We start from the raw sequence: 10,682 nt of genomic DNA, 5'->3' as shown, positions 1-10,682 counted from the left end.
ACTCTAAAGAAAGCAACTTCCCTGAGAAGTGGCTGCTCCTGAACCAGCAGCACTGTCCTGCTGTTCCTCTGCCTGCTCTGTGTTGCATCAGAGTTCATCTGGCTTTCAGCTCCGACAGATTACACACATATTTTTCCCTCTAAGGCTCTGTACACTTGCTCACCCGAAGTCAGCATGACTGTGGGCCCAAGTCATTAAAGACCTATGCAAGCTATTCATTTTTTTAAAGAAAACCAGGTTAGAAAACCTCCAGAGCACTTGCACTAGGCAAGATAATTTTATAGTGACTTTTCCCATTGTACTAGCTTGTCAGTGTTCGAGCACTTCCCCTCCGAGTTCTCATTCCATTCAAAGGCCGGAGTTTCACTTTCATTTCTCTTGGGCACTTAAGTTTCAGTTCTCTTTCGGCACTGCCCTCTCCCTTGCTGACAACTCCTTCAGCTACTGAATTACTTGTAAACCCACTTGGAATATCTTTGTCTTCTTTCTGCTTTCTCATAACATTCCTTATCCTTTTTTGTTCCTTTCCTGACTTCGCATCTTTCTTATCTGTTTTCCTCAAGTATCATAGTGTAAGCCATTAAGAAGGGAAAACTAAGAAGAGCCGAGTTAATTAGGTTCTTAAGCTTATTTGTGAAAGTAAGAATCGGCTTGGGAACTGTCACAAATGGAGATGGGCTTCAAGGGTTTTCTGGATGAGGAGTGTACATTTAATCACTACCCTCATGAATTTGTGATTTACCTTACCTTTGTGGATTTTTGAATGGTACCTTCTCTTTCTGCCCTCCCCTTCTGCTCATTCCCACAAAAATAAATTCCTTTTTCACTCTCCATGGTATTATCTGTTTGGAACTATTTCACATTTTATTCGAATCACAGATTGTTAAAGTAAGAAATGCTATTTCTAACATTTGGATCATTGCAATTCTGATATTGCGAATTTTATTCAGACTAAATATCTGTTCAAATTACTAAGCAGAAACCTCAAGCCTTATTTCTGTGCTTCCACAATTCCAGTGTGGCATATCCCCCAAGACAGTCCTAGTAATTTTTCTTTGGGAAAAAAAATAACAATAATATGACAAGAATCGCTGTAATTCTAGAATTACTGCATCACAATGACGACATAATAAAATATTCTACTGTGGCACTATGATAGCTGCTTTGACTAATGACTGCAGGGATCTGGAGTGACTCACAGGTCCAGCCCAGCTATAACCAGTAAACAGAATCAAATAAAAGAGGAGAAAACAAGTTTATGAGACTTCGTGACACTTTTCTTCACCTCCCTAGTCCTGGGACCAGCAGAGAACTGTTGGCAGTGTGGGATGGAAGGGTAAGGTCGGCCCCACTTCCCAGTCCCCTCTCCACTCCTGAAGATTGGGTGAGGACAGTGCCAGTGCTCCTGTGATGCCAGTGAGTGAGGAGAGCCGCGCTGAGTCAGGGTCAAGTCCATTCGTGTCACCAGAAGAGGACTGGGCAGCCACTAGGAACTTATAAACCCACCATGAGCTACCTTCAAATTAGTAATTTAATGTTTAAAAACAGAATACATATGTTTGCTGTACATAGATAAAAATGCAAGAAATGGTATAGTCTGTAACCACCACTCAAGACTGCTCTGTGGCAAATCTGAGTGATGCATACAAGACCATTATAACACGCATGACAGCTTATTAGTTGTTTGAGAAAGCTCTTCATCGTAGCACCACCGGCTTCTGGACAAACAGATAGGGGCAGTCAGCTCCGGCAGTTTATCCTGCGTGCCTGTAAGCAGCTCAGGGATGCTGCTCTGCATAATTGCAATTAAAATTAATTTTATTCTTCACTGTGCTGTTAAGCGAGCCACAGGCTTGGTTCTCCTTTCAAATACACTTCCTTTATGTAACTGTGGGGGAATCAAAGTGAGGAGCATTGAAACTTTCTAACTACTCAGAGCGCTGCTTAATCTTGTAATTGTAATTGTGGGCTTTTCAGCGTGGAACACGACAGCTGGGAACCCAGTTGGGGGAATGAGAGCACAGCAAGCCTGCTATTTCCTAACAGAGGATCCCTAAGCCACTTTACTATATTTTTTGTTTCTGCAATTTTCCCTTTATTTCTCTATTGCAAAAGAAAACTTGGGTGGAAAGACACAATGCTAGAGCAATAGTAGTTTTTAAAAAGGAGACATCTTACAATGGCAGAAGTTTCAAGTGCACGAGAATTTAGAAAATAGGAAATAAAAATTGGAAAGGCCTGTAGCAGCCATGTTTCCACTCTCAGCATTGTTCCACCACCGGCACGGCACGGCACAGCTCCGGGCCCGCTCCCGCCGGCTTTGGGCAAACCCACGTGGCTCCGCACGCCAGAGCCACCAGCCAACGCACGGCCTCATCCCAGGGAAATCTTTTATCCAGGAGACAGGGAGCCTCGCTCGGACGGGCCCCAGGCGAACTGCTGACCCGTTCCCATGGCCGTGACCAACGGGACTCACCGGGCAAGCCCGGCTCCCCTCCCGTTCCCGAAGCGCGCGCCGCTCCCTGCGCCGCGCGCGGGGCGGGGCCGTGCCGGCCGCGCGTGCCCGGGGAGCGGCGCGCGCGCAGCCCCGCGCGCAACGCGCCGCCCCGCCTCGCGCCCCCCGGCCCCCGGCCGCGGGCGGGCGCGCGCGCTGACGCGGGCGGCGCCCATAGGCGGAGAGGCGCGCGCGCGCTCCGCCCGCCACCCCCCCCCGCCCCGCCGCTCCCCCGCCGGGAGCTCGGGCCTCAGCCGGACCCGCCGCGCCGGCCCAGGGCCGCGAGCGCTCCGCCGCCGGCGCCTACCGGCTCTGCGCGGGCGCCGGGCACAGGCGGGGAGAGGGGGAACCGCCGCGGGAGCGCGCCGGGGGGAGGCGGAGACGGGGAACGGCCGCCGCCGCGAGCGAGTCGAGCCCCGCCCCGCCCGCCCACTCCCCGCTCCCCGCCCGCCGGGACCGTTTCGGCCGCCTTTCCCCCCGCTCCGCGTGCGCGCGCGCCGCTCCCGCGCCGGCCGGGCCGCATGAGCGGCATGAGCGGCTCCGCCTGAGCGCCGCGCGCCGCCACCTCCCCGCTGCCGCCGGGTCCCGGCGGGCGTCGCGTCCCCCCCGCGCCGCCGCCGAGGATGCTGAAGATGAAGCTGCCCCTGAAGCAGACGAGCCACAAGGCAGCGGCGGCGGAAGATGCGACGGTGGCGGGGCTGAAGGAGCCCGGCGGTGCCCTGGACTGTCACCTCCCGCTGCAGCAGCAGGTGCCCCGGGCCCGCGGGGGCGCCTCCGCGGCGGCGGGGAGGGGGTGTGGGCTGGAGAGGCCGAGCCGGCTGCACGGCCTGGGGCCGGGGCCTGGGCCCGGCCCGCCGCCCCCCCCCCGCCTCGCTGGGCGCTCCGGGCGGCGGCGGTCCCGGCTCGGCGGCCGCCCGCACCGACAAGGAGACGGTGTACGAGTGGTTCGGGCTGGTGCTGGGCTCGGCGCAGCGCCTGGAGTTCATGGTGGGGCTGCTGGACCTGTGCAACCCGCTGGAGCTGCGATTCCTGGGCTCCTGCCTGGAGGACCTGGCCCGCAAGGACTACCACTGCCTCCGCGACTCGGAGGCCAAGGCCAACGGGCTCAGCGACCCCGGGCAGCTCGGCGACTTCCGCGACCCCGCCGTGCGCTCCAAGCTCATCGTCTACCTGGCCCTGCTGGGCTCCGAGAACCGCGAGGCCGCCGGCCGCCTGCACCGCCTCCTGCCCCAGGTGGACTCCATCCTGCAGAGCTGCCCGGCGGCGCGGCGGGCCCCGGCCGAGGAGGAGGAAGAGGAGGAGGAGGAGGAGGAGGGGGACGTGGTGGTGGTGATGGACGGAGCCGCGGAGAACGGGCAGGCCGGGCTCCCCGCCTCCCAGGGCCTGGGCTGCGGCGCGCAGGAGGAGCTGCTCCTGCTCTTCACCATGGCCTCGCTGCACCCGGCCTTCTCCTTCCACCAGCGGGTCACCCTAAGGGAGCACCTGGAGCGGCTGCGGAGGGCCCTGTGCGGGGACCAGGAGGAGGAGGAGGAGGGCTTCGGCCGCCACCCAGCCCAGGTAACGGCGCGTCCTGCGCCCTTCCTGCTGCGCCATCTCGGCGGGTGGTTTCGTCCTGCTTCCATCGCTCCCTACTGTTTTCGTAGGAGCGGCTGCTTGCTTTCCCCGAATTCCCCCCCATTGGGATGTGGTCCCTTCCGTCCTCCCCCTACCACGGCTGTGTCAGCCCCGGCCGCCCCCACAACCTCCTGCGGAGTGTCTACTACAAATTTCTTGGCGGGGGGAAGGGCTGATTTTCCTAGCCTGCCATGCTTTCTGGAACGCTGGTTTTTTTTGGTTTTTTTGGAACTCTGCCGTGCTGGAGTGCAGGGTGCACAGTACTGAACTGGCTGCCTCATACGCTGTAGGTCACTGTACGAAGCAGGAGTACAAGCAACAGCTTGACTAGATTTGTAAAAATAGAAATAATAATGCTAGATAGAGACCAGATTGCTTAAGAGAGCATTCTATAGGGGCTTCAAACCAACAGAACAAGTTGAAATATTTTTTATATGGAGTCTGCTTCCTTGCTCCTCAGAATGAGACACAGGCTTGAACTTGGCAAGAATCAGGGCAGCATTCGGGTCACCAGCTCTAAGGCTGGTTCTCTGAAACACCAGGTTCAGTGAGATGGCTGACAACATTAGGGAGGGCGTGCTAATGATTCCACTAAAGAAACAAATTAAAATGTCACAGGTGAGGCTTCTGTGCAGAGAAAAACTGATTTTTTGGGTGCCTGTCAGGAAACAGCAAAGCTCAACCTGAAAGCAGATGTGCCACTTGTTGCTAGGATGTGGCTGTCACCAGGGATGAGGACTTGCAGTGAGTGACAACGGAAGCATTCTCCTGTGCAGTAGCTCTGCTTAAGCAGAGGTTTTCGCGCAGTGCCATTCACTGCTGCCCTCTTGATGAGCATTGGCTTTAAAAATTGCCCCATATTTATGCAGCCAAGATGTCCTCGTGGAGCTCTGCAGTTTTTGGTCTATAGATGGCCTCTCGTGCAAGGGGGAAGGAAGGACTGGAAGACGGGTGTTTATAGTGCTGTTCCACTGAACCCATCAGGTCTTCATGAGTTAGTTGAGAGAAAAGGGTACAAAGCAGTAAGGGTCGGGGTTTTGGGATTTTGCTTCTAAGTCTGCTTGCAGTGCAGTCCATTTCAGCCACTTGTAAAAAACTTCTACATTGCCTGCTGCATGAAAGGAATGGCTCCTTCGGTTTGCTAAAGATGGGGTATGCTCTTGAGGAGTACTCAGAGGAGACAGGGATCAATTTCTAAGCCTTCTGATATTATCTTCATTAACTAAATGCTTATATCATTTAAGTCCAAAACGCATTTGGCAGGTCATAAACTAATGAGCAGACGTTACAGAACTGAAATCACAATGAATTTGGAGCATCAGTCCAAAAAGTGTTTATTTTGGCTCATGGGCCTGCATCAAGTCTAGTTCTATCCCAGAAATTAATCCTGAAAGTTCATCTTTCCGGGGAAAAGATTGAATTGCAGGAAGTGGTAAGACTGGACACTGTCCCTTCTGGATTTAAAGAGCTAGTAACCGGAAACATACTTCCTGCCTGGAACTGGCACAGCAATTGTAGCTGCTCAGCTACAATTTGTCCCACCAAATGCAGTTGGGAGAGCAGGCTCCCGTGAATTGCTGGGATTGAAGTCAGTTTTGTGCAGTGTTCTGGCTTCAGCATAAAAGCAGCTGTCCAAGTTGTGGTGGTTTTGTTTACTCGGGGAACACTGAGGCACCCGAGTCAGCTTGGCTGAGCACGCACATCGCATACTCCGGAGCCGACCCAGCAGTGAAGCGGCAGCGCTTCCGCAGGCTTTCCTTCCCCTCCCCCTCCCTAATGGCTAATTGTAAATACAGCACAGCCTTTCTGGGAAGTAATGGCTGACAGGGAACAGAGGAATCAGCGGGTTTCTGCTGAGGATTTTCAGTCAGCATTCCACGGGGACGGTGGGACCCCCGCAGATAAAACGCCAGAGGAGATGGAGCCAGTAGCAGCGTTCAAGGCTTCCCTGGCGAAATGCTGCCGTAGCATTGCACTGAACTTGATTTAAAATCCCGTCGGGTGTCCACAGGCCTTTTCTCCTCCTTTAATTTCTGAAATTTGAGTGCCTTCAGGGCTCTGCGTTTGTGAACGGGAACGGTTCATAAAGACCTCTCTGAAATTTTATTTGGAAGGGCTGGGCTCCATCTCCGGGAGCAGCCGCTCCGTGCCGGGCAGCCCAAGCAGCTGCGCTCGGGAGCCCTCGCAGCGGTCGCGGTGCTGCCCCCGGCCCGCGGCCGCACGGGAAGCGCTGGGGCAGGCGGTGCCAGGCAGGAGGACGGGCGCAGCCGGGCGCGGCGAGGGCAGAAGGATCGGCAGGAGTGGGGAAAGGGGTGGACACGACGCCCCAACCCACCGAGCACCGTCACGGCCCGGGGAAAGGGGGTGACCCTTCTTTGTTTGCGGGGAGGACGGGTGGGTCACGGATCGGGCACAGCCCCGCGGACACGAACGCGCTGACCGATGGCGGCCGCCGCCGCTTCCCGCCCCGGCCAACATGGCGGCGCTGGCTGCCGGTCACGTGCCGCGGGCGGTGCCGCCGGTGCCTGACGGGGCCGCGCGGGCCGGGACTGCCGCGGGCCCCGCGCCCGGCACGGCGAGCGCAGCTCCGGGCTTGCCGCGCCTGGCCTCCCGGGCGCTCTCAGCTCGCGGCTTCTGGCCCGCCGGGAGGCGGTCACTGGGCTGTTGTTCACCGTGGGGCCGTGAAATACTAATGTATGCTATGGCTGGCAGCAGCCAGGCACAGGAAATCAGCCCGCACACGTGAGGGAGCTCGGAGCTGGAGCGGAATCAGGCGGTTTGTCAGTTCGGAATTCTTTAGGGCAAAGGACTGTGCTCTCGCACGTGGCATATCTAACAAAATGGCTCGGTTTGAGGTTTGGAGGAGTTGTAGCACCTAGCTTTAGTGAACACCAAGGCTTGGGAGGTTCACCTGAAAAGAATTTGTGGGCGATTTACTAGAGCATAAAGCAATTTGCTTTTTCTGTTCTTGGGGTTATGTTTTCTGATTAGGGTCTGTGTGTCTGATAAAATTGAGCTCACAATAAAGTTACTTAATGACAAATGGTTAATAAGATTGTTGCTGTTTTTAGTGTCTTTATTTCAATGATTTTGAAAAATGTAACTTTTTTGGATATATTTTAACAAATTCAGCTCAAAACAGGAATTCAAAAGTTGTGGGAGGTAGGACTGTTGGAGCGGGGTGGGCAGATTAGGATTACTTTACAGTTGATAAATTTGCTTTATGAAGTCTTCTGAATTAAGGTTAGGGAGTTTCTATGCTTAAAGTAGAAACACTTGATACTATTTTTATATTCTTAATTTAAGGTCTGGTTTATAAGATCTTTTGGAAAAAAGTCATTGGTGTGTTAAACTGCAGAATATCAACTTCACATCTGAAGTTGAAGTATAAGAATAAATCAGCAATATTCGCTGCTGAGTAAAAGAAGTGCTAATGTGCAAAGATCCTGTTGATAACACTGTATATTTAAGTTACAGAACACACAGCTTAACTCTTGCATTGATTATTTTTGTTTAATAAGTTCATCGTTATCAAAGCAGTTTGACTTTATTGTTTATCTTTCTCCATCCCATCGGATGTCTGGGATCAAAATGCTGAAATACCGAAGAAGCTCTGAATATCTACAAACGTAATAACCATGGCTTGCATTAGGCACTGGAATATTTAATCAGGCATACTTGACAGGAATAGAACCAAGGTTCTGTCGAAATAAGCAATCTCCTGGAGGTAATGGTTTGTTGAATAGTAATATAATTAGTTGGCTGCAGGATTCTTCACAGAAAAGAGTCTCTACTTACAAACAAAAGGAAAGTTTCTATTTACAGAGTATTTTTCTTAGTGCACTTCTATTTATAGGATATTTTGTGTGCAAATTAGAAGAGTGCTTTTATAATTGATCTTCAGTCACTTGCAGCAGAATAAGGTAGTAGATTCTAAAATTAAATTCTAAGAGCTGTGTCTGCAGTGCACTGCTTTTAGTGTCATAAGAGTTGAGTATAAGGAAAAGTATCTTCAGAGCCTGGTTTAAATAAGAGACATAAAGATAAAAAATGTCATTTCACTCTTGGCAAAGATCTTTTAAATGGTGGGGCACTCCAGGGAAATACAAATGTTTTACAAGTTTTGCATACTGAGATGAAAAGTATTCCAGCTGCCTCAGAGAACCTAACAGCCTTGTCTTTGAACAGGAATTTCTCTGTTTTCAAACAGGAGTTAAGAATTTCCAGAAACATTACTGGAAAGGAAGTCATAGCTAGATAAAAAACTATGCCTAAAATGAATGAGTTCTCTCTAGATGTGCATGCTGATGTTCCAGGAATTTGCAGAGTAAAGACTTTCACTGCTTTGAGCCGATTTAGCTGTTTAATTCTAAATATGAGGTGTTAGTACAAGTTTGTAGCCTTTCCCAGTCCCATTGTACCAGAGTTAATCAGCCGCTTAGTTGTCCCTGACAGTTTGTTCTCCCGCAGAGTAAATGAATACTGAGGGTGTAGAAAATATACCTGTGACTTCCTAATGCTTGTACTTTGATTGCTGTAGTTGAGCCGTGGTCCAATTTTCAGGGTTGCCCAATGCTGACTTATTTATAGGTAGCAGGATCTTGCTGGGCTTGGAGTGAAGAGGACTCTCAGGTTTTTTAAAGAGCTGCAGAAAAGGGTGCAGACAGCAGCAGTAGGATGGTTGTGTCTGTGAACCCTCTGAAGTCTGTAGGATTCTGCCTGCTTAAATCTGTCATCTTGTTTGTTTGCCATTATCAGTCTCTAGCCGTAGCTGTCCTAGAAAACACTACAACTGATTCTTCATTACTGTAATTAAAACAAAATATCTACTTTTCCTTCAAGAGCTGGTGAATTTCTGTAGTATGCTCCAAGTCTAAGGGTTTATACTTCTGGAGACCAAAACTGTCAGAGATGTGGCTAGTAACTGCATTCCTTTGTGAGTTTATTGCCTTTTCTCAACCTCTTAATCTTGTCTTTTTGGGAGAAGAAAGTAGAAATACTTTGAATATCTAAAGAAAATTTTGTGTCTTGGGAAGCCTTAGGAGCAAGATAACCACAAGACAGAGATTTTCTGTTATTCAGAAATGCAGTACATAAAAGAATACTTTCAAACTATGCTGGAGTTCAAGGATTGGACAAAATGACATCTTGCCCTCTGATGGTAATTAAAAGTAGTAATGAAGGCATCGTCCCTTCTCAGTATTGACTGTACTTCAGTGAACTACTCTTCAGGGGCAGATGTTTTCTAAATCTTCCTGTCACTCTAGACTGTTATGAGAATAATTTTTTGTGTTAGTCTGAGCTGCTACATTCAAGTAATTTTATTTTTATTCACTCAGCTGACAATAGCACAAGTACTGATGTTGCAGGGTTGTTGAATAAGCAACCACTTGGGGATAGAGTAATGCTTGAACTGATGCTTGGCTGGCTCTAACTTCAAGTTCTCTACTGTGTCATGGATTAGCTGGGTTGGACTGAAAGTGGTTTAGGTCCTGCTAGAAGCTCAGGTGGAGGTGAGAGCTGTGTTTCTAGCAAATGGAGGTGTGTTATTCCCCCAGCACTGTAAATCACAGGTGTAGCTGCCATGTCTAGTACTTCAAATGTAATTGCCACAGGCTGAATTTGTTCACGTGATGTGAGAAGGTTGGTATGCCCTTTGTCTCAAAAGTGTTATGATTTGGTAGTGCTATAAGTTAGTCAGTATGTGATTGCTGAAGCTGTCACGTGGTGTCATTTTCTTCTCAGAATCAGCTGATATTTTGTCAGGTTTCTGTCTCCGTTATAGTGTTTTGTTGCTGCCTCTTACAGATGAGCTCTTAACATAGTTTTGCAAAACAAATATGCTTTAAAGTACTTTTAGGCACCTGTGCATACTCTCTATGCAGTCTAGCTTACTAGATATGAGTTTATAGGGCAGTTGCACATAATCCATTTGAACTGTATGTTCAGCCAGTCAGGCTTTTACTACACACATTATGGGATTTTATGTCTGGTCACAGAACCATGAAGGGACTGAGATTGGCTGTGACCTCTGGAGGTCATCTTGCTTAAGCAGGGCCACCTACAGCTTGTTCCCTAGGACCATGTCCAGATGACTTTTGAGTGTTTTCAAGGATGTAGACAGCACAGCCTGTCTGGGCAACCTGTGCTCAGTCATCCTGACAATGAAAAAGTGTTTCCAGATGTCCAGAGGGAATCTCCTGTGTTTCAGCTTCTGCCTGTTGCTTCTGTCACTGGTCACTGCTTAAAAAGAGCCTGTCTCCATCCTCACTGCACCCTCCCTTCAGATGTGTGTATACACACACACGTACATTTTTATACGTATTGGTCTTTTTCTGCAAAGCTACTTTATAGTCTGTTAGGTCCCCAAGTGTGTGGTGCCTGTAGTTATTCCTGCCCAGGTGTAGGATTTTGCACTTTCCCATGGTGAACTTTCTGCGATTCCTGTCAGCACATTTCTCCAGCTGTGGTTCTATGTGGAATAAGTATTATTGTTCTGGAGGTTGATTCTACATGTTAAAAGATAAGTTGACATGGAAACATCTAAGTTGTATGTTGGTTTGGCCAAAAGAGA

The 10,682-nt window shown here is 50.2% G+C and overlaps 1 protein-coding gene across 1 annotated transcript in view; it reads left to right on the top strand.

Annotated features, from left to right (window-relative positions):
* The first annotated feature begins 2,740 nt into the window (after positions 1 to 2,740).
* ZCCHC2 (zinc finger CCHC-type containing 2) overlaps positions 2,741 to 10,682 on the top strand; it is a 44,169-nt gene continuing 36,227 nt past the window's right edge. Inside the window, 2 exon segments of the mRNA XM_064426898.1 lie at positions 2,741 to 3,369; positions 3,371 to 4,051. Coding sequence (XP_064282968.1) covers positions 3,118 to 3,369; positions 3,371 to 4,051 — 933 coding nt within the window. The 5' untranslated portion in view covers positions 2,741 to 3,117.

The sequence above is a fragment of the Passer domesticus genome, chromosome 1, assembly GCF_036417665.1.
Source record: "Passer domesticus isolate bPasDom1 chromosome 1, bPasDom1.hap1, whole genome shotgun sequence".
Lineage (NCBI taxonomy): Eukaryota > Metazoa > Chordata > Aves > Passeriformes > Passeridae > Passer > Passer domesticus.
This window is presented reverse-complemented; position numbering and strand designations above follow the sequence as displayed.